This window comes from Anomalospiza imberbis, chromosome 16 (genome assembly GCF_031753505.1).
Source record: "Anomalospiza imberbis isolate Cuckoo-Finch-1a 21T00152 chromosome 16, ASM3175350v1, whole genome shotgun sequence".
Lineage (NCBI taxonomy): Eukaryota > Metazoa > Chordata > Aves > Passeriformes > Viduidae > Anomalospiza > Anomalospiza imberbis.
In genome coordinates, this window is record NC_089696.1 from 816,181 (window position 1) to 840,451 (window position 24,271).

The 24,271-nt window shown below is 44.3% G+C and overlaps 2 protein-coding genes across 3 annotated transcripts in view; both read right to left on the reverse strand.

Moving 5' to 3' along the window:
- Nucleotides 1-22,631, reverse strand: part of TBC1D24 (TBC1 domain family member 24) — a 40,108-nt gene extending 17,477 nt beyond the window's left edge. The window contains exons 1-3 of one of the 2 annotated variants that reach the window (XM_068206416.1): nt 22,558-22,630; nt 10,622-10,858; nt 7,234-8,268 (exon numbers count right to left, since the gene is read on the reverse strand). In XM_068206416.1, the coding sequence (XP_068062517.1) occupies nt 7,234-8,192 (959 nt within the window). In that variant the 5' untranslated portion in view covers nt 8,193-8,268; nt 10,622-10,858; nt 22,558-22,630. Of the gene's footprint in view, nt 1-7,233; nt 8,269-10,621; nt 10,859-22,557 lie in introns of both variants that reach the window. The other variant, XM_068206417.1, reaches the window with a different exon arrangement.
- Nucleotides 1-22,678, reverse strand: part of ATP6V0C (ATPase H+ transporting V0 subunit c) — a 67,328-nt gene extending 44,650 nt beyond the window's left edge. The window contains exon 1 of the mRNA XM_068206432.1: nt 22,675-22,678. The gene's annotated coding sequence lies outside the window, so the exon portion shown is untranslated. The remainder of the gene's footprint in view (nt 1-22,674) is intronic.
- Nucleotides 22,679-24,271: the final 1,593 nt, after the last annotated feature.

The window sequence follows — 24,271 nt, forward strand, 5'->3', positions numbered from 1 at the left end:
CACTCCCTAAAACACACAAAATATGTAAACTTTTTATTTTTCATGCTCATAATACCAAAAAATCAGCACTATTTGCAATGCAGAAGAGTGCATGCTTGGAGACACTGGGAACTGCTTTCTGGAATTCACCTTGGTATCAGCATTTTGAATGAAATGACTCTTCAGGTCACTGAAAAAATTACTAAAATTACTGCTTATTTTAGCCAAATGAATGAAATCAGTCTTTGCATTGCTACCCTGCATTATTTAATGCAAGGAGCTTCTGTGGGCAGCTATTAAGCAAGCTGTAACTATTTATGGATTTTAAAACTTACAGTATCACTGACTAGGGACATTATTTGTATTTTTAAACACAGCAATCTGAGGCAAAGGAGAGATCCACTGGAACAAAGTAGGGGCCAAGCCTTGAACCCCCATGTTCAGAATCTTACTTTAGGTCTCACCCTGTGTGTTCTGGCAGGTCTGCAGCTAAAACTGATGTCACTATGGAACACAGCTGAGAGACAATGACTTGACTTCAGCTCAGCAGAAATTAAGATTTTTCCTGCCCCCACATTTAAGGAATTAAAAAATATTCAGGGCAGTCAACTACTTATTAGAATGAATTTCCAGCGGAAAAGCAATGGTGATAAATAGGCTAAGACTTAATGACAAATATCAAAACAGATTTAAATTTACACCTCGAGCCTCAGAATTATTTGTATACCTGGTCTGTACATTTTTCATATTTCTGTGAGCTGTCTGGGCAACTAAACTTCAGTTCTTTTTTCTAAAAGGCTCTCACTTAGAGTATCTTTGCTTTTGCCTTTTTTCCTTCTCCTGGCTACTATAAACTGCTGATTTAAAGACTTTACTACCCAAACCCCTCTCAAAGCCTGTTCAGCAGCATTCTGAACACATCCCTTTCAGTACCCTGTGCCTTCCCAGAACTCTTTCATGTAGGTAGAGTATCACCTTTTCAAACAGATCTTTCTGATTTACTAGAAAGTATTTACCACTGTATTGGCCATTTAAAACTGTACCAGGCATACAGTTCCTGCCCTTTGAATATCATGGTAAATAATTTTGTTTAATGGCACCATCTAGTTAAACCAGAGAACACGGCCAAAGAATGTGAAACAACATTACTGGTTATTTCCCAGTAACAAATCACAGCTGCAGATGGCTGAGACTGAAACCTGACCCTGCCTTGAGAAGTGTCCACACACAGCTTGCACCTATCAAACCAAACTCCATGCTGCTGAGCAAAAATATTTTTTTTTTTTTTGGGGGTGGGGGTGGGGTCCAGATTGCAACTAGTTACAAGAATCTAACCTGAATTAATTCTCTTATTTTTAACAGTATTTATCTAATGACACTGAAAATAATCTCCTTCAGTTTGGCAATTGTTTTTCAAAGTAGTAAACGAGTGAAAATGAGCAGAACACAAGTGGGCTAAGAAAAAACCCAAATGTTTTGGTTTCTATTAATTGAGGAAAATTCAGTTTAGCCTTCACCACTCCACTCTTTTCAGGGTCATCTGTAGCTTGAGAGAACAGTAAATTTGGACAGCATTAAAGTCTACCACTACAACTGAACAAATTCAGGAGGTTTTAGCCTGCATTAGTGTTTTCCTCAGTTACGGGGATGCGCATGACAACCTTCTCTTGATTGCTGATGTTAGAAAGACTTGTTCAACTGCTATTATTCCAAGGAATTAGATTTGAAAACCAGCACAATTACTGTTTAATAAAGCAGCATTTGCTAATTTCATAGGAATGTTGCTTTTCAAGCTATATCATTAATACTATGTGCTTCAGAGACCTCAAAGTTCCCAAAGCTAAAGCCAAGGTTGAGGATGTGCAGCAGCACCTGTCAAAGTGGATGTGCCCTGTATTATTCAAAAAACAACAAATACCTAACTCCAAAGATTACTCACTGAATTACATCTGCCTTCTCTACTCTGGCATGGGTCAAATCTTAGACGAGATGCATTATCTTTAAAATCCATTATAATTTCAGTGAGGGCATAATTGTGTGGTAAAAGGAGGTTTCTTTTTCAGTCATAAATAGCAATATAAGTAATTTGTGATATATAAACCTCAAACCTAATCCTGTGTCCAGATCAGTGTCAACAGACACCCTGCTCTCCCTAAGTCCCCTCAAACCCAAACTGCTTCCTAGCATAAATCAAGGCTTTTGCTGCTTTCAGAACAACCTAACTGCAAAAATAATGCACAGATGCTGAAGATTCGCTTGACTGGGATTAACAGCTTTTTGATTTATTAGAGGTAAAATCCTCAACACAGAAATTATGGTATGAAACATGCTTTGCTAAGTCGGTTAAGGTGGTCTTTCAAACATGATAACATGAGGAAGTTAACTCCAGCTTTGATTTTATAAATTAGTACAAATATTAGTGTGCATGACTCACTAAAGTTAACTCAGGGCACCTGCAGCAAGGCCAGAGGATTCTCAAAGGCATGATTTTAAACCCAAACATCTCTGGTATTTAATACTCACAGGGCAGCCGTTCTCTTTCCAAGTTCTCTGCTTATCAGATATCACAATCCACTCACTGGGTTTTGTTATTTAAGATTTACTTTTCAGGCCAAGACTTGATAAATGACTTCATTAACCATTAATGCTCTATGGCTGAGTAACTCTGATCTCCTTGACACACAAAGAGTCTTGTCTTCTCGACTCTAAAAAAACCCTACCTACTTAAAAGCAAATATAAACTACTATGAATAGAGACAGGTCACTTTCAGGAGTGTGCCAAGTTGAGGTCAGTCCAAAACTTTTCCAATTAACTGCAGAAAGTTTCCAAAGATGATAAAAAGTTGACTCTGCAACAGCAGATCTAATGCAACAGCATATACCAGGTTTGGAGTTGGGATGATACCTAACAGCTCTTCTGAGCTGTTATTTGAGATGTTTAAAAAAATCACATTTTTTCTTTCAGAGTAGAAAAGACCATTATTATAAAGGCCTTTTATAGCCATAACCATAATCCCAGCATGTACTTTCTCCATGTACAGTACTCTTAGAGTACTCTTTCCCACTCTGGAAAACACAGGTGTATTGCTGTCTGAACTGCTGTGCCCTTGGGCCCACTACCCCTTCTCTGACAGCTCTGCAGGTGCTATGAACTAACTTACTAACTTTGCAGGAGGGTATTCCAGAGATGTGGCACAGCAATCGGGTGCTCTGATTGCTGGCCTGCTTCTCCTGCCCCAGTGTTAGCAACATTGACCACCTTGGAAAAAACAACAAGCCAAAGATAGCAGGAATGAGCAAAGTGCAGAGACTCCAGTGTTTAAACCTACCTTTTGGGAGATGCAAGACTGCAAACAGGAGTGGTGCAGTGGAGATGGAATGGACAGAAGGAGAACATACAAAGAAAAAGACAAAAAAGATAGAAAAGATCAGTGACTTCCTACATCCATGACAAAGTGAGTGAAAGGAGCCTGGAGAGAAACAAAGCAAGGTTTGATTTGAGTCACCAAGCACTAAAAAATAATCAGACAGGTTAAAACATTTATATTTCTATTTTCCCCCTATTTTGTTATGTGATGGGAAAATAAATCATCTTCTCCTTGCACAGGCCAAACACAGCTGGAGAAGAGAACTCACTGGCACCTCATGGAACCCTGGAGAACAGCTCACTTCTCCTGCACTTCCATCTGCCCACATTGGGACCCAAACTGAGCCAAGCCAAACTCCCAGCACCACTGTGCCTGGGGACACTGAGAAATTTCAGTGGGTTTACAAAGGTAGCCAAGAGAGGATGAAAATTTTTCAGTAGCAACTCTGCCTGACATAGCAGTAACTACTGGCTTTATTTGGGCATATTTCTGTATTTTGCCTTAAAAGCATCACTGTTGTAAGAATTTCTCTGCAACATTTAACACAGCAGGAGCTTCTGGAGCGTCTGTAGTTGGTTGATGTATGTTTTCTTATTATCTGGTTTATTTAAATTATTTATTTATTTTTTAATTTAAAGCTCTAATTGTAATTTAAACAATATACTCAAGGATATTACAACTCTCCTGAACTTCTCAACAGGAAAACACAATGGAGGACTCAATATTTTGTTACAAGATTCAAATACAAAGGTCTGAACTGCCTCTAGTATGACAATCCAGTGGCTAAAGGCCTTAAATATTTGAGACTGACAGGAAAATGCTGAAGCTGATTGCAAACCAAGATGTGAGTCTAAAAAACTAACCCTTGGAAGAGTCTGGGGGGAGCTTTATATGTATGTAGACACATGAAGGAAGTTCAGCTAACATTTATGTGACCTTTTAGGCTGGAATGTACTGAGTATGTATTGCCATGCCATGGAATGGTGACTGTTTGCATCTACTGTAACTAACTCTGCAATGCAGCTGGCTGGAAGATCATACTGTGTCAGTGGAGATTTAGAGAAAAATGAGACTGTGTGTCTAGAATACCAAATTCTAGATACCACACTCACTGACCCAGGGGACTTTTAGAAGTCACCTCTCTTCAGAGGGCAGTTCATAAAATTGTCCAACACTTAAACTTGAGAGTTCAAAAATGGTTGGGAGAAGTTTTCTCCTGTCAGAAGCCTCAGGAAAAACAAAAGAGGCACTACTCACCTGCACATACATTTGCACTTGGCAAGATGCTAATTTTGTTCAGATTAATATATTGGTGCCTTTTCTATATCTATTGAAAGGCCTTTCAGCTAAGATTTTTATTAGCATGACTTTTACTGTCACATCAGAGCAGGATTTCATTTACTGGTTTCAAAGTTAGTTCTTCCTCCCCTTATTTCTGAGAAGAGCTTGTGATTATGCAACAGTTTCTTGGATCTGTATAGTCACTTGTCTCTTCCATGGTTCTTTCAAAATTATTTTTTCTAGTAGTACATGAACCTGTCACGAAACAGGTCAACTCCTACCTGTGAGTACTACACTCTTGACTTCCAGGAGGCTTGCAGTCAAATTTATTTTAAAAGTAACCTGAAAATAAGACATATTTCTTCCTTAATCTTTTAAAACAGCTCCTCAGTCAGGCACAATGTTCCCAGCTGTGACAGGGCCTTACACTAAAGAAACTGCTGAATTCACAGTACTGAGCAGCATCGAATTGACCTTTTATACATATTAAATAATGATATATTAAATTATATCATATTTAAGAATAAATTTTCACATTTCTTTGGGTATGTTTCTTCCAATTAATTTATCAGCGCTGGTTTTATCATTGGAGCTGCTGAGAGCTTCCTTTGTGCCCGACAAAACCAATCAGTGAGTCGTGTTGAATATTGACACTTTGTTAAACCACTACAAAGCTGAACACACCTCTGTGAACACCCATGTTAAAAAGAAAAAATCCCCGGAATTCTCACTTAGTCTCTTCTGGCCTGAGAGCAGGGAACAAGGCCGGCCTGGCCGGGTGGGCTCTGCAGCGGGGCCAAGCCCCATCGGCCGCGGGGCCAAGCCCCATCGGCCGCGGGGCCAAGCCCCATCGGCCGCGGGGCCAAGCCCCATCGGCCGCGGGGCCAAGCCCCATCGGCCGCGGGGCCAAGCCCCATCGGCCGCGGGGCCGAGGCCAGGCCGGGCTCCAGCTGCTGACATCTTGCTGCGACCCAGCCCTGCCCCGCCACCGGCCCGGGCTGAGCTGGGGGCTGCCCGGGAGCAGCCCCGGGCCGGGCCGGCTCAGCCGAGATTCTGCTGCCGTCGGGAGTTGCCCGCAACCACCGGGCACGGGGAGGAGAAGCCGCTGTCCCCGGCCGTGCTGCTGCTCTGTTCTGGCCTGGCTGCTGAGATCCGGGCGGCTCGCCCCAGCCCAGCCCAGCCCAGCCCAGCCCAGCCCAGCCGCAGCTCCGGCCACAAGCTGCTGAGCCCGGCCCGGGTCAGTTGACCATCTGCAGGCCCGGGAGAGATACTAACTCTTTCAGTGCACAGATAAGACTTGCAGACCTTCAGTCCTCCCTCGGATGAGAGAAAAGGACAGAGTGAGAACATGCAGAAGAACAACATGAAGACACCAAGGTCAGTGAAAAAAGAGTCAAGTACCAGATGGGAGGGATAAGGATTTAGCCTTGATCTTAGGGCTGAAATCCTCTTGTAAAGCTATGGAGAAGGATGCAATTGATACATCAGACTATTTTTCCTTGGGACTCATTGAAAAAGTATGGGGAGATGAAGTGTTCAAATTGTAGATAGGAGCAAAGGCCTCCAAGCTTCAGTAAGTGATGTTAAAGTAGCTGTGATCCTATGAGAAGTTTGGACAGAGAGAGAGAGAAGAGTGATGAAGACCCTCTGCTTCAGGGAAAGAAAACAACTTCCCTTTCTAGAGATGAAGATGACCTCAGACATAGATAAAGGAAATCTTTGCTCTTGAACAGCTCATCCTAAAAATAGCACCCCATTAGCTGACATGGCCCATAAACACAGCTGTGGGAAAAGCTGTGAAAAATGGGAAGGACTTTATCATCGCAGATTTTCTGGGCGGCTGCTGTTCATGGAAATTAAAAGCCACGAGAGAACTGGTTTTTTGTGGAGAAGTCTCCATAAATTGACAAGAGGGACTCCTCTCCCTAAGTTAAACTGAAGAAAGACTATCCTAGAAGTGACAAACTACTGAATTGTTTCTGTACGTTGTGAGTGGGACAGAAAAGGTTGTAGGGGGAGGAGAAGTGTTCTAAAAATTCTATTCTGATTTTTATTATTTTCTTTTAGTTGCTTTCTTTACACCCTTTTGAAGCTTTGAGCCTTCTTTGCCTTCCTCCTAATCCTATCTCACAGCAGGAAATAATTAAGTATATTATAGTGGGTGCATTAGCATTTAGACAGCACTAGACCCACTACATTAATTGGTGCATTATTCGGGAAATCTCAAATTGGTGAACCAAAACCACTACACCAACTTTGCTAAAATGCCTTTTAGTTTGAAAACTAAAAAGTGTGTCCAATTTGCTTATGAAACACACTTTTGAGATATGATACTTGTAATTAATATATACACGTTTAATTCATAATTTATCAAACTACAAGAAACTTCTCTTCCTCTTGTATCATAGCATTTCAGTTACACTTTCCATTACAATCCCAGCAATGCTTGATTTTGGAGCTGCTGAGTTTTTCTGCAGAGAAAATGCATTAGCAGACACCAGCATGCACCAGTGGAGCTTCCCCACCAGTCACTTAGGGCTGCCTGACTGCTCCCCACACTGGGAAAATTCAGGACGTTTCTCAGGTTACCTGTGCTGAGCCCTACCTTTTCTGTTTGACTGTGATGCCCTTCTGCTGCAAAGCCTTCTCATTGGCCATCTGCAGGAGCTGGATCTCCTTCCGAGAGAAAAGGCGGATAGCAAAGGCTTTTTCCAGGAGCCTCTCTGGGGACACCGACTTGGCGATGTCCCTCACAAAGGCTCGAATGTCCTGCTGGATGCTGTCAGACTCCATGGGCTGCCCAGCTCTGACTTTGTGAAAGAATTTCAGAAGAGCCAGTGCGACACGATAGAGAACTTTGTACCCCTCCACCAGGAAGACATCAAAGATCCGTGCAATGTATGCCATGGGGAGCTCTCCGAAGAGCCACCGCTGCCAGTCCGAGTACACCTCCAGCACATCCTCGGACACTGCCACCATCAGCTTGTGGGCCGCCTGGCAGTATTTGTTCACCAGGTCCCCAAAGGTCATGCAGGAGGACTCAAAGGCCAGGAAGGTCTGGTCAATGAGCCGCTTGGACGGGTCATTGCAAGCTAGGATGCGACAGACCTGCTCAAAGCACTCGGCCTCGTCCTTGCTGTAGTGCAGGAGCAGCGCGATCACCGAGGGCAGTGCCGGGCAGAATGAGATGTCCGGGAACTGATTGGCGATGCACAGAATGATCTTCCTGATGGCCCCGATGCCCTCCGCGTTCAGGCAGTATGTGGGGATCAGGCTGTTGTCCACGAACTCCGGCAGCGGAAGGGAACTGCTATTTCGTTTTCCAATGATCTTCACCACGATGTCCCGGTACACGTTTGCATCTGGGGTCACTGTACGGCATGGGATATTGCTGATGAGTTTGTGGTACACTTTGGCTCTCAGAGAGTGGTTTTTGGCCCAATAGCCCTGCCGGGCCAGCTGCTTGAGCTCATGTAAGTCTGTGCAGGTGAGCTCTTTTGTATCCTGGCTCTGGGCACTCACATCCATTTTGTCCCAGTCCACAAAGCGGCTGTATTCATCCATGGCTCCAGGAGAAGCAAATCACATAAATCATGAGAACAGAGATTTTAGTTAGTCATTGATGGACTCTTGGATTTTTCTGCAAAAGGGAAGTAAAAAAACAGATGTTTGAGTAACAGGTAATCTCTTATTTTCTTTATGAACACACATACATACATACTTGTTCCTGCAATGGAAAAACTGTTTTCTAAAGCAAAGAAAGTTAAAGATGCCTTTTTATTTTTAAGCCAAACTTTTCTTCAGTAACTCCTATTGCAGTAATTGATCAAATGCCAGCCAAGAGGCTGATCCTGAGGACATCTCTCCAGGAAATTAATTTCCCTAACTGAAAGTCCAAGCTGAGGCATGGACCTTTACATTAACATCCCACTCAAGAGAACAGAAGACTCCCATTGCAAAAAAAATATATTGCAAAGTATGTTCAATTTGCAATCTCTCTTTCCAATTCTCTGGGGAAATATAAGCAAAACTTATGCTAGAAGGATGCAATCTCATAAGTAGTGTATGCTGTTCTCAGACTGTGTGGCCACTGAGAAGATACACTATGCTCCTACTAACCACAGCCATGCCCTCCAAGTAATTTCTTTGTGCTGATAATAAAACTTGTGTGACAACATAGTCACTGAGATTAGTTTATTGATCTGGTACAATTTTTCTTTTCCATTGGATAAGATTTCTTCATGGAAAGAGTGGTCAGACATTGGAACAGGCTGCCCAAGGAGCTGGTGGAATCACTGTCCCTGAAAAGTGTTCAAGAAATATCCCTGAAAGGGTTCAAGAAAGGACAGGATGTAACAGTGCTCTGGTCTAGTTGACAAAGTGGTGATTGGTCAAAGGCTGGACTCAATCTTGCAGGTCTTTTCCAATTTCAACGACTATGTGCAGCTCTACAGTCAGATCATTGCTAGTGCCAGAAGAGAGACTTGTGCAGGACAAGAACCCTGCTTCCTGACTGCAGCACAGGGTCAAATCAGTTTCAAACACCTTCATTAAAGCACTGACATTTTCTAAGTGTTGCTCTGGATGCCGGCCATGCCCCGTCACAGAGGCACACAACAGCTCTCCCATTGGAGATGCCACAGACATCTTTGTGACAGCACTAGGAGCTGGAACATCGGTTCTGGCCTCTAATGCCTTGTGCCAAGTTTACCTATCTACCTGCTTGCTCCAGGTTCAGAGCACATCTGTGTCCCAGCAGAGAGTGTGGCTGTGACCACTAAAGGCTATATCCAAACCAGCTTTATTCAGTCAGTGCAAAGCCAGAAGGGGATGTACAATAATCTTCACTATCGCAGCAGCCCTGCCAAGTGCTGGAACCTCTGCCCATGTGCCTTCACTGTCCTACTGAAGCTGCAAACACGGCTGTGGATGCTGCACACTCTGCAAAGGCACACAATCCCTGTAAAATCCAACAGGCCCATAAAACTGTTCTGTCCAATTAATATGTTTTACAGCAAGGTTAAATCAATGAAAATATTCACTGAAAGGCTTCCAAAGAACCCTTAGTCATTCCAGTATTGACAGACTGAAAAATGCATTGAACTTGACATTTATTGGCATGGTCTTCCATTCAGGAGGCCTTTGAGCCTATTAGGGGAACTTCTAGGGTACTGCCCTGGAAGAATCTGCCACAGGCTTTGAGAAAGCCTCACTGCTTAGGGTGAGACGACAAGGTTTCTCCCATGGCGCTCTGCAGCACTATGTTAATCTACCTCAGTTCCCTGTAGGTCATTGTCCTTTACCCTGCCCTTTCCTTATAGGTCATCGCCCTTTGCCCTGCCCTTGTACTGCCCCTGTGCCCACAGATCATTGGATTGGCCCCTGACCCCATACTTAACCCAGGACACTGCACTGCTTTGTTGTCTTCTGTCCCTGGACTCCTTCAGCGTGACTCTACAATAAACCTTGCTGGAACTCTATACAGAGACCATTTCCATCTTTCTTCACTGACCTATCTGTGGTGTGAGTGTGGATTGAGAGACTATCTGAGCATGTCCGAGTGGCTTTCTCAGAAGATGCTTTCAGGAAGGTAGGAGTAAACATCATCCATTTTCCATGCTGCTACATTCCATAAATCTGGTGCTTTAAAATGATTTGAAACTCTTAAGGAAGATATACCATCAAGATGAGATCTCATCCTTCTAGCTGCACCTTTGGAAAAGAAATCAAACGTTTTGCCTGAAGCGGCCATAGCAGCCAATCCAGACAGTTTTAGATTCTGAGTAAATGCTAACCTGAGTATTTTGGAATCACATGCTGAAAGTCCCAAATTTAACTCCTCTTTTAAGTTTGCCAGCAGCATACAGGAGCCTTTCAGAGAACGCTTTTGGATGGCTCTTCTCTACCGTATTTAATTCAGGGCTTTTTTATAAAAAGAAGACTCTTTTTTGATCATCATTCTTACAGTGTAAGAGCAAAACAGAAATGCTCACCATTTCTTTTTGTTGCATTCTTCCACATCTGAAACCAATTCTCAGACTGTAATTAAAGGAGGCAACACATTGTCCCGACTCCAGTTCTGAAAGTGAGACATCTTTCACGGTTCAGCTGTGGGGTCTCAGTGTGAGCTCAGCGTGTGTTTCCTGGAGATCCGGTAACAGCAGGACACCAGTCCATCACAGAGTCAATGTCAGCTCCAGGGAAGTGAACATTTTTCCGTAATTCTCCACCTGGGAATCACAGAAACACTCATTTTTAATTCAAATCCTAAAATAACGTCCTTTTGTAGAAGAGAAATGTAATCCTACTTTGCACTGGCAAAAGCATGGGGAGATGAACTATTCTGTTCCTTGACAATTCAGCATAGAAACTATCACTGCCTTGTGCTTGTTGGAGTCTCCATCATGCTTCCACCTTCTGCCATCATCCCTTGGGAGCTGCTTAGATTTATATTAGGGAGGGTTAAGTAAAATGTTCATCATATAAGACAACTTCTAAGACACACAGATTCATTTTGGCTTTTTTTTTTTCCCTGTAAACTTTCTTCTCCTGTCTTATTTCCTAAGATACAAGGCATACTTAGAGGTTGTATCAAACATACATTTTTCACTCCAGCAATTATTGCCCATTCCAGGAACTAATGAATTTGATTAATATGTGCTCTTGAAGCTCACTGAAATCTGTGGCAGTCAGACCGCCAGAAGTTTTAATTTGAGCTCACAGTTTTATACATTTTTTGGCTGGGATAAATCTGTGGGGTTTGCAAGTATGTCTGGCTGCTTATACTTTTCACAGGTCTAGATGTTGCAATAAAAAGTGACAGCAAAGCAATTGGGCATCATCAGGGCTGCCAGAGCATAACCAGGTCTTAACTGTGCTTGCAAAACCAACAGAACTTGTGTGCTTTAGTGTAATGGTGCATAGTTCCTGATACCTTGCCAGTAGCTACTGTAAGCCAGCAGGCCTCAAACAGGGAGGAATTACTTGCCACAGAAGAGCCCAAGAAATCTCAGGAAAATTCCAGGCAGCCTTCAGCTCCTCCTCAGTTCTTTCTGAATTGTCCTCCCCCTCTCCTGTGAGACAAGTTCTCTCTCTTGTGGTAATCATGCAAAGAGCAATGTTTAACTTTGGGCTGCTGGGAAGAGGAGACAGAAGATGACTCGCCCTCAGCAGTCAAGAGCCAGTGAGTCGGGGCTGTCTCCTGCCCATCCCTCCCTCCACAAGGAAGGGAGTAGGCAATACAGACTTGTGTTTGGAGGGAGGCTGGAGTTTCAGTTAGGGAGTACAAGTAGAGGATGGCTGTTTGAGAGTGCAGTTGTGTCACAAAGTCCCATATTCACCTAAACTTCCTTGCTTGCCCCTCCTTATAAAGGAGGGTAAGACAGGCAGAAGAGAAAAAACATTTCAGAATAAAATGCATATATATAGATATGGCTATAGGCAGGCAGAGAGACTCATTTACAGACCCTTAATGCGGCAAACTGCTTTCCCTCCTGCTTCAGAGAAGTCAGAATCGTGTTATGGTAAATATCCTCTAACTGGAGATGGGGCCAACAGGATGGATGAGTGCCTGAACAGCATAGAACTGAAATGTGGTCTAGTATGTGTAAGCATAGAATGATAAGGGCATTGTATAAACTAGAAAAAAAATTTGCATTATTCATAACAACCACAGAATCACGGAACATTCTGGGTTGGAAGGGACTTTAAAGCTCATCTCATTCCACCCCCTGCCATGGGCAGGGACACCTTCCACTACCCCAGGCTGCTCCAAGCCCAGTCCAATGCTTGGACACTTCCAGGGATCCAGGGGCAGCCACAGCTTCTCTGAGCAGCCACAAAACTTTAAAGTTCTGTACTAAGAGTAAGCAGACATTATCCTTTCTAATCAGACTGACTTTTAAAAAATGCAGGAATTAACATAGAAGAACAGAACCAGAGAAAGAGCTTTCTTCTTAGTACCTGCCCCACAACTGTAGATTGTTAGATTTATTAGTTTTTAATGGACCTCTTCAGGTAAGTGCAATATAAAAAAAAAAAAAAAAAAGCAAGTACACAAGTGAGAAGTAGAGCTAGAAAAATGCATACTGAGGATCTGCCAAGAACGGCTGCAGCATAGGCAAAAGCTTTTTCAAGATTAAGTTTAAACTCTGAAGCAGGCAAGCAATCATTAGAATTCAAACCCAAGCAAAGACCATACCAACTTGAATGATTTTAAGTCAGTGACTGAATTTTCAGGAAATATTTAGCTTGCTATTCTAGCCACATTTTCAATTTCCTTCCCTTAGCTCTTCCCATTGTCTTTTGGACTGCTTTCAGAAGACTGCTGAAAACTGTCTGAATCCGTATAAAACACACAGCAGTAAAGCCAAGTGTAACAGGCAAATTCTTACAGTGTACAAATAAAAATTCTATGAAAGTGTCTAAAAATACATTAGAAAAAAGATTTGAATTATTACTTACTTTCAGTATGGGGAATATAAGGTTACAATTTTACTAAAGATAACATGGCTGAGGGCAACTTCAATAATTTTATTACTTAGAATAATTGTTTTATTATTAAAGGGGTTTGTTTTTTCTTTACAAAATGCAGGAACTAGCAAACTGAAATATCTGGACTACAACTAACTCAGAGAGTAAGTATTTCTTTCAAATTAAGAGTATGTGAAATACTCAACAGTAGTGAAATATTCACAGTTTCAACTTCTTAAAAAGCAATTCCAACTTTGGCTAAAGCCTGAGATTACATTATTTGATATTGTTTTAATAAACATAAGAGAGTGCCCTAAAAACCAAGCAATAATTAATCAGGAGATCCTGGTTCCCCATTCCATTTAGGTATTCTTGCAACTTTGTGTTCTGAAAGTATGCCTACAGTTTAAAAGATTAAGACACTTCATTTAAATCTAGTGTAGTTGCTCTATAATGGGAACTACCACAGTTTGAAAATTACGTTTTTCATCTCGTGCACGAGATGTTACACTACCCTGGATTCAGCTCTTTGCTATGTACAGATACAGTTAGATACTGACAATGAACATTTTTGCAGGCATTTTTTAAGGTTCTAATAGAAAGCAAATATTCCCTTTTGCTGCCCTTCAAATCAAGAGCAATGTAATCCTCCAGACCTGCAGCATATCATTTAGTGTTTATATTTCTGACCAGTGTTGTAGGCACGGAAAAGACTAAAAGAATTTTAAAAATCATTCTTTTTCATAACCTTGTGAAACTAGGTTAGTGAATCCATGCAGAAGGCACCTGAAGAGAAAATGAGAACTGCTTCCTCATGACTGCTTGCTACTAGTCCTTTTCCCAGTAAGAGGAAATTAACCCCAAAAGTCTGAGATGAACTCCATCCCTGAGGGATACTCAATCACCTCTGAGATACTTGCTTCATAAAGGGAAGTCTGACAGAAGCACAAAGCAACACAGCACGGTAGCAGTAACTGCAGAACAAAAGACAACTGGCAGGCAGCTTTCCTCTCCCACCCCCCCAGTATTTCAGTGCATCCCGCAGCTTTCTCAATCCTGGACTTACAGCACACCTTGACATCTCTGCTACATGGATCTGGGAACAAGACTGGACACCACTGTTCCCCTGCACCCAAACACCTCCTGATCAGAAGCACAGTCGTACAGCCTCAGTGACTTTGCCACCGCTCCCTGGGGCAGATGTGTTGCAGAGCTTGAATGAAACACTCCATTTAGCATTAGAAAGCGACCAGCTCATCTAGTGCAGAGTGTTTGGGAGCACGTGGCTGCATTCTGCAGTGATGATCCCTTCAAGCAGAGTACACAGAGCTCGATGGAGTGGTTAAATGCAGTTCGATCTCTACGTGGCCCTGGGCACTCTGTACTCACAAGCTGAGTGCCGATAAAATTCCTGACAATGTCCTATTACAAGTTTAGCAATAGTGTGATAGCAGATTATTAGATGCTTCCTGCTGGGTTTTTGATATGCTTTTAGGACAAAGTCTAAAAACCTCTCAATTTCCCAAGTAACTGATAAAGACCTGATATCAGAGCACTCTACAGGGCAAATACTTTTAGGAATTCAGATGATTTCTCTTGGGATATTGCCACTGGGTATGAAGCACAGTAACAGTTTGTCCTAGAATCCCATGTTTTCTTTCTTAGGAACATACTACCACCTTCTTAAACAGTCTAAATTATCTGTAATTAATTTGTTGTGCACTTTACCACAGTCTAAAGTTTAGACACACATGCAGACACAGCAGCTCTTCATTGCTGGGCAGGTAAGTGATAGTAGCTTATATTTAGGAGAATGTGTATGCCATAGAATCATGGAACAGTTTGGGTCAGAAGAGACCTTAAAGATCATCTCATTCCACCCCCTGCCACGGACAAGGACACCTTTCGCTATCCCAGGTTGCTCCAAGCACCATCCAAACTGGCCTTGGACACTTCCAGCGATGGGGCAGCCACAGCCTCTCCTGGCACCCTGCGCCGGGGCCTCGCCATCATCTGAGTAAAGAATTTCTTCCTAATATCTAATTTAAATACATCTCACAGCTGCAAGCACTTCAATACAAAGCCTCCCCTCCTTCCCATCTCTGGGTTGGGATGACACAAGCACTTCTGATGTCCAGTCCCTGTGGGTGCTGTGAGCAGTAAGATACCAAAAAGGCACACACAGAACCAAGTAAGATAACAGTCTGGGGAAAAACGCAACACATTTTTGTCGAAAAAATGTAAGAGGAAAGAAATGGTTAATGTAATGGTTAATGTAATGAACAAAGTTTCCAGGTGTTCCCCAGAGAGGCGGGCAGGGCCTTCCTAGTTCCCATGGCAACACTGGAATGACTGCTGGCTACCGATATTGAAATGTTAATTAGTTAATTGCTCTGTTTGTTTTCTCTAAACTACCTAGAGATAATCTGCCTTCCTTCCACCACACCAACATTTTGGGACTAAGATGCAAATAAGAAAACCTCCTGGGATCATGGGAGTATTTTTTGGGGATAAAGACACCCCTAAATAAAGAACTAAACACAGGAGAGGGGGCTAGACAAATGCCCTAGCCGAGGAAGAGGGAAACACAACACTTGATGGACTTTTGTCTGTCACCACCACCTAAAGCGACTAAACTAGGGTGGGCTGGGGCAAGTGGACACAGGAGAGAGAGAGCCTGCCCTGGGGCTGCCACCAGGGAAGGAGTGGGGACAGCTGTTGTTCTGGACTTCAGCAACAGACTCTGCACTCCTCGCCCTTGGGCCACTGGTTGTGCCACAGGGAAGAAGAAGGGACAGCTGCTGCTCTGGACTTCAGTGCCAGACCCTGCACGCCTCCTTCCTTTCGGCCACCGGGGAGAACTACAACAACAGGGGTGAGCTCAGTTCGGGACCCCTGCCCAGCTGATCTTTTTCATAAAGAGCTGAACATTAATAAAGGCATAAGCCCTGTTCGTTTCAGCTAATGGCTCCACAAAGGTTCAAAAAGGCTAAAGAGCAGAGCATTATAAGAGGACACTGGAGGCAAACATTAACAAAGCCATAGGTCAGTAGGTTTCCCTCCTGCCCTCATCATAAAAACACTCAAGGAACAAACAGTAAAATTAGAGGGCAATTCCTACCTTTTTTCCCTTCAGACCAAAAGAAAACTGCACTTAACCTGCAAATCTATCTTACACGATGCATTAAAAATGATCCATTATAAAAAAGGTATCTGTCAAAATAATGCAAAAAATCAATACAATTTTCTGACTACATAGTCTGAGTTTTCCTTCTGGTTCTTCCAAACCATAAGGCTGAAAACATCCTTCATGTTGTGCTAATTATCTGTCTTCCCTTGGTTGCAAAATGGGAAATAACTACAAACATGTCTCCCCTCAACAGCAACCTCTGACTCTAAAAATACAATCTTTAGCCTTGTTATTTTAACTTTCCCATAACATCTCACTTTATATCGTTCTCTGTTTGGAAGTACAGTCAACTACATAGAAGACAGTGTTGACTGTCAGTGAAAAACCTGACATGGTATCAAATCCATACACAATAATCCAATCCCTTTTCCCTCTCTCTTGCACTGGATGCTGTCAGTTTGACATCTATCACCTTGAGACTCTCTTCCACTACATTTACTGGCAGAAAAACATATTTAAATATCTGTTGATGATCTGTTCTCCTCTTAGACACACTGCATTGGTTTTTGTCAAACACCGATTTATTAATTTTCCTCTTATCTAAACCAGAAGGTGCAGGAGGTACATGCAGCCATGTGTTATTTCTTTTACATTTAGAGTTTTTTCAGGTCCAGAACAGCAGCTCACAGCATGAATGGAAACACAGGTAGATTTTTACAAGCAGAAGACACAATCTGAGATACCAGGAAAGGGCATCCCTAGGAGAGACGTTTGCCAAGAAGCCTTTCCCAGTGCATGGCAATACATTGCATATATACAATATAACAAATATAAATACCATTTTTAAAAACTAATGCTCAGAATAATTTTCCCCACAGTATTCATATTTATCAAAAATACACCCACGCAGATGATTGCTGGACATTCTCTCTTGAGAAAGGTTCAAAATATGAATGGTGCCATTTAAAGTCTGTTAAGGAAACCAGCCAATGTCCCAATTCCTCATATCATCTTTAAAACAAAACAAAAAGACAATTTAGTCAAAATAATTCAAGTATCAGCGTGGATACTTACACCGGTTTAATTCTTCTATAAAATTAACTGATAATACATGTTTATAGTGGTTTAAGACCTCCTCAGTGCAACACATGAACATACAAAGCCTTAATGGGCAGTGCTGGAGAGCTCAAGGCGTACCTAAATTGGGAAGTATGTGGATGCAGCAGTAACCCTAATGTAATGGAGCACACAAATCCTTAATTTATGCTGAGCCTGTGGAAATCATTACACACACTTCTTGTATGTGTAGTAAGTAAATGAAGATGTACACTTTATTCCTGCCAGCAGTTATCCCTACAACTTTTTTATTCCAGGGGAGATCTGTGCTCCCATAATTTCAGCCAGCAGCTAAAAACAGGGTAGGGAAACCTCATTATCTCAGACTATTTAATGATTGCCTACACTAAGTATAAGTACACTAAGTATAAGGCCACAGCAGTTTTTCTTGGAAAGCAAAAGACAATTTACAGTAAGATGAGCATATAAAAATTAGAATTAAAGCTGTCATTTTACTCAGAATTTTATTTTCTTCCAGCTCTTCAAAACCCTACAGAATTTTTTCCTTTCTTCTGACATTGCTTAGAAGAAAAGCTTCAATAATTTGGTATGCCCTGTAATGGATTACCCTTTCCTGAAATGAAGTGTAGATTACCTTACACAGGGGAGGAGATATTCAGACACCAACTACACTTTACAAGCAAAGGAGAACCTAAGCTCAGCCAACAGCTCCATTTTGGAGAACTGAAAAACACATGGCGTTATTTTGGTACTTATTTCTGTCATCTTTCTAAATTTATGCTCTATTAAAAGAGTAGCAACAAACACTCCTCTGCAGCAGCAAAGGTACAGAAACAGCACCTCATAATGAAAAACTGACGAGTGTGAAATCCCACACTAGTCCTGCATTACTTTGATTTGTGTCTCAAAATCACACCAGTTTGGTTGCCAAGTTTATGACCTTACTATTAGTGTATACTGCTAATATTCTAGTCTTTCTGGGGAGAGAACTTTGGGTGACTGGCCCTGTCATAGAGTTCAGAAGCAGGGCACAGGTTTTACAGGAAGCTTTGCTGTTGAGGGTTCTCTGTACACATGTGCTTGCTCTGAGCAAATCTGAAGGGATTTAACACACCTGACACATCCACGCCTCTCTCCAGTGGCACTGCATTAGGCAATGGATTCCAAGTCTCTCACCTGGAGGATACAGGCATATTGAAATGTAAACCAGGAGCAGGAATCCTGTCTCCACATCCAGATTAGAAAACAAACATTTTCTTTACAGAATAAAGATATTACAAAACAAAACTATTAAACAAAAAGAATCCCAAAACTCCTCCAACATTCTGACTGAAGTGCTTTTATTAACCCTTACCTTAGAATTTATGACTCTACAGATCTTTTTATAACTTACTCCCTTTTTGTTGGGCCTGTTTGTGAGGTGAAAAATAATCCATAAAAATTAGACTGTTTTGTAAACAGTCCACTGGGCAACACTGATATGCATCAGGTGCACCACTGACCTCCACACCTTAAAAAAAAAAAGGTATCTGCATGCACAGCTTCCAGTCTTCATCCCTGAAACTATAGAAAACAAGGTGACAAATACCCTCACCAAAGAGAACAGCTAAATAACCACGTTATTAAAATGCTTGCAGCATCAACAACTCCTTTCAGTCTCTAAAACCACAAGCAGGATTACTACTTGTGGCAGCTGTGTCACAAATACTTTTAGCTCCCCCTATTCTCCACAGGATGTACAAAGTCTGCATTAAATAGGCAATCTCTGGAAAGTGTTTCTCTTCCAGGGACTAACAGGTACTTGCTGCACAGGTACATGATTTTGGAATTCCCACTCTGCAATGTTTTGATCACCAGTTCTGGAAAATATCCCAGCTATACTCTGATGATATGCAGTGGACTATGGGGTTAGAATAGCTGATTTGCTGAGAGATGGTATCTGACCTTTGTCCTATTAGGTAGAAAAATTCAAACTAATCTGAACATTATTTTTCTTTTCAAAATGTTGATGGTCAGCGTAGCAGATTTGGCAATAACACAGTACAAGTTTCCTGAAACATAGTCACTACACTTGTACTTGTGTGAGAATTATTTCTCCTTTAAGTGGTTTTCCCCATAAAAAAATAACAAAATAATGAAGTGGTGAATTTTGGCAGCTACACCTAAGCTACACTTATTTGACAACATAATCAGGAGAGGGGGAAAGAGTTTTACCCTGACAGAGAGTAAGTTTAGATTAGATATTGGGAAGAATATCTGTGAGGGCGGTGAGGCCCTGGCAGCCACAGAGAAGCTGTGGCTGCCCCTGGATCCCTGGAAGTGCCCAAGGCCAGGCTGGACAGGGCTTGGAGCAGCTTGGGACAGTGGAAGGTGTCCCTGGACATGGCACGGGGTGGAATGAGATGAGCCTTAAGGGCCGTTCCAAGCCAAACCACTCTGGTTCTGTGCTGACTAGCTGCCCACACCCCAAGCATCACCCAGCACACTCCTTAACACAGACATTGGCAGTCTCCTAGATTTCTCCTGAGTCTCTTTCCCAAGACAGTGGGAATCTACAGCTCATAGTATTTTGCAACATTTCTGAAAATTCAGGCAATTCTTCTCTAACTGCAGAAGTTTAAGCAGGAGGAGAACAAAGGGTTACGTTGAAGCCTAGGAGTGTGAACACCACAGATACAAGCACTTCCATATATTAATGTCAGAGATTTTAAAACATTTGAGTCCAGAACAGGACCTCACCAGCACATATTCCAATAAACACATGTGGACTCCAAACCAGTCAATCATTAATTATAGTGCAATAAGATCTATTTTTGTATCAGGTGACTGGTCAAGTACTAAAGCAGGAAATAGCCCAAGAACACTATTTCTGCAACAAAAACTACTGCACCCAGCAACACACTCCATTCAATTGTGTCAGACTATTGCAAATAAACCTGAAAATAAGGGCATCCTCACATGAATTTGAGAGAAACAGCAGTTTTTTAGTCCTGATTCAAGGCAATACAGACAGAATAACAGGAGATACTTTTCTTTCGGACCATTAACACAGTTTATCAATTTTGAGTGGTAACACACACTTATCTGTGCCTGAGCATGCAGCCACACAGCCCAACAGCAGCAGTTCCAGCTGCCTCTCCAACCTAACAGGGAGGGCAGGGGGAATTCTACAGAGCCAGAAGAACAGCAAGAAACTAAGTTATGGTATTTTATCAATAATGTGCTTGTCACTGGCTGTATGTGGCTTCAGCACTAAAGCAAAGGCACTTACGACCTAAACAAATGCCAGACAATGCATACAAGACAACATTAATGCCTAAACAATGCATTATCAGACTGCAGTAACCTTGGTATTGGAGATGGTGAGACACCCGTGCAGTGTGGACTGGTTTGCTTTGCTTGCTTTAAATATACAGACAGTTATTTTAGTACAGGGATATCATCTTTTCCCATTTTTCTTTACAGTCAAAATAACAGGGGGATCAGAGGATGAAGGCCCTTAAAGATTTCAGATTAACAGAACAAATAAGCAAATACAACCAAGGGGAGAAAGGAAAGATCACAACAAAAGGAGTGAGCTGGGAAGAGCAGAGGTACTTAAATATGTGATGGATCCACAAACAGCCTGCTAGAAACATTTATTTGGCAGCACTTAATCATTAACAACAAAAAAAACAAAAAAAAACCCAAACAAACAAACCCCCCAGAAACAAAGAACAAAACACAAACCACAAATTCCCCACCACCACCAAAAAACCCCAAACAAAAAAAAAAAACAAAACAAAACAACAACCCCCCAGAACAAACAAACAGCAAACAAACCAACCCAAAAAAAAAAAAAAAAAAACAAAAAAACAAAAAAAACAGGGAGAAAGCTGTTTTTCTTTGAGTTAAAATTTCCGGCCGTGGGAACACACCTGCAAACTTTCAAATATTAATGACAGAAAAGACTTGCAGTACAAGGATGCCCAACAGCTAATTATGTTTAGTGCAATACTATCCACAGCTGTTTTGAAAATTACAAAGGATATAAGTAACACGTATTGCTTGGAAGGAACAAAAAGTCACCATAAAATGTTGCTGGACTCCTTGAACTCGAGGTATCATTGCTGTTCCTGAGTTGACTATCTTGGAGAAGTCTTTTGCAACAGTCTAACAGCTAGTGATTACAGAAAGAAGGAACTTCTAACAACAGGGAATTCCCTGTTCTGGTAATACAGTGCCCTAGGTATGATCCATGTTATTTCTGTGCTCTGGGTACTCCTGGATGCTCTGAAAATCCTACTAGGATTTCCTCTGAGCCAGAAAAGCTTTCAGATGCTCCAGTTTCTTGTAGGAATTGGACATAAAAACATAAGGATTGAGATAATATAGTTAAAAGGCGAAGGTCTCGCTTTCCTCTCATCACAAGCACACAGCACCGGAGAGGTGTCATCCCTCCTGCAGCCCTGGGGCCGGAATCAGCTGAGCATATTGCATCCACCCGCTATTGCCCGCTTGCTCCCAGGCCCAGAGAGCCCGGGGAGCATGTTGGCAGGTTCCAGCCAGCACTCTAAATTCGGTGTTTGGTGGCTAACAGTGTGCCAGCCCCAATATTCCAGCAGCAACTTTCACTGAAGCATGGGCCGGAAAGACTAACGTGAAAACAAACTCACAACAAAATTCTACTTTCATTACAGAAATTTCAAAACCACTGAAGTCAGAGGCTGCAGAACACGAGTGCTGGGCTTGGAGAGCTCTCCCGGCGAAGATCCGCTGCGGGGGTGGGCTGGCAGAAGAGGTGCAAACTGCGTGCTGGAGCGAGCGTCACCAGCGGTCACAAGACCCTCCGAGGCACTGACCGGCACCCGAGGCTCGCACCAGCCATTTAAACACCTCCGGGCCTCTGCACACGCCGAGCCAGCCCCCAGGCGCGCAACCCAGAGCCCCCGCGGCCGGCTGGCCGCACGGACCAGCGCCCGCTCTCCGGTCACCGACAGCCCCGGAGGTTCCGCCCGGGGTTCTGGAGCCCACGGACGGACACCGCGGCTGGGGCCGCGCCCGAGCCTCCCCCGCAGCTGCTGCCTGGTCTCGCACGAGCACAGCCAGCGACCCGCGGCCCGGACACGGGGGCCCGACGAAGGCCGGTCTCGAAGCCAGCCCCCTCCGGGTCCCTCCCGGCCCCCCGCCGGAGGATGCTGCCGCGATGCCACCGCCCGACACCGAATGCCATCCCCCTCGGTCGGCTCCCGGAGCCGCGCTCGCCCTCACCGCTCTCCGCCGCTCCGGGCCGCGTCCGGCGGGACCGGGGGCGCGAGCGGCCCCGCGCCTGCGCAGAGGGCGCGGCAGCGGCGGGACGGGCGCGCGCACGCGGTCCTGCTGGGCCGGGCGGGCGCGCGCGGAGCGCCCCTGGCCCTGCGGCCGAGCCGGGCTGTAGGGAGCGGTGGTGAGGGCTGTGAGGGGCTGTGAGGGGCGATGGAGGGGTGGTGAGGGCTGTGAGGGGCGATGGAGGGGTGGCGAGGGACTGTGAGGGGCGATGGAGGGGTGGTGAGGGCTGTGAGAGCTGATGGAGGGGTGGTGAGGGCTGTGAGAGCTGATGGAGGGCTGTGAGGGGCTGTGAGGGGCGATGGAGGGGTGGTGAGGGCTGTGAGGGGCTGATGGAGGGGTGGTGAGGGCTGTGAGGGGCTGATGGAGGGGTGGTGAGGGGCTGTGAGGGGCGATGGAGGGGTGGTGAGGGCTGTGAGGGGCTGATGGAGGGGTGGTGAGGGACTGTGAGAGCTGATGGAGGGCTGTGAGGGGCTGTGAGGGGCGATGGAGGGGTGGTGAGGGCTGTGAGAGCTGATGGAGGGCTGTGAGGGGCTGTGAGGGGCGATGGAGGGGTGGTGAGGGCTGTGAGGGGCGATGGAGGGGTGGTGAGAGCCGATGGAGGGGTGGTGAGGGACTGTGAGGGGCGATGGAGGGGTGGTGAGGGCTGTGAGGGGCGATGGAGGGGTGATGAGGGCTGTGAGAGCTGATGGAGGCGTGGTGAGGGCTGTGAGGGCTGTGGGTGCTGATGGAGGGGTGGTGAGGGCTGTGAGAGCTGATGGAGGCGTGGTGAGGGCTGTGAGGGCTGTGAGAGCTGATGGAGGGGTGGTGAGGGCTGTGGGTGCTGATGGAGGGGTGGTGAGGGTTATGAGGGCTGTGAGAGCTGATGGAGGGGTGGTGAGGGCTGTGGGTGCTGATGGAGGGGTGGTGAGGGTTATGAGGGCTGTGAGAGCTGATGGAGGGGTGGTGAGGGCTGTGGGTGCTGATGGAGGGGTGGTGAGGGTTATGAGGGCTGTGAGAGCTGATGGAGGGGTGGTGAGGGCTGTGGGAGCTGATGGAGGGGTGGTGAGGGCTGTGGGAGCTGATGGAGGGGTGGTGAGGGCTGTGGGAGCTGATGGAGGGGTGGTGAGGGCTGTGGGTGCTGATGGAGGGGTGGTGAGGGTTATGAGGGCTGTGAGAGCTGATGGAGGGGTGGTGAGGGCTGTGGGAGCTGATGGAGGGGTGGTGAGGGCTGTAAGGAGCGATGGGAACTTTGGAGGAACAGGAGGCTGTGAGGGGTCACAGTGAAGGACTGTGAGGGATGTGCAGGCCAAAATTTAGGGAGTGTGAGACGTGATAGAGACTATGAGGAGTGGTGGGTGTCAGTGAGGGGCAGTGTGGGGCAAACAGGGTGGTTGGGGCAGTGTTGTGATAAGAGTATAGAAATTTGGTGGAAAAGAAACCCCTTGTGAGCCAGCTGGTTGTTAGAGATCAGAGAGGGTGAGGGTAGCTGGGCTTAATTTCTTATTATAAGCAGCTTGGCACTATAAGTGGTTGTGTTCAGTAGGAACTGCCACAAGCACAGGTTCTCAAACAGGGCATGTTCAACACTGTGTCTGGTAATGTTCAAGAAGAACTTACACTGTCACAGATTCATGAATAGTGTGGCTTATTGAAGCGGCAAAAATGCAAGGGGGGATGG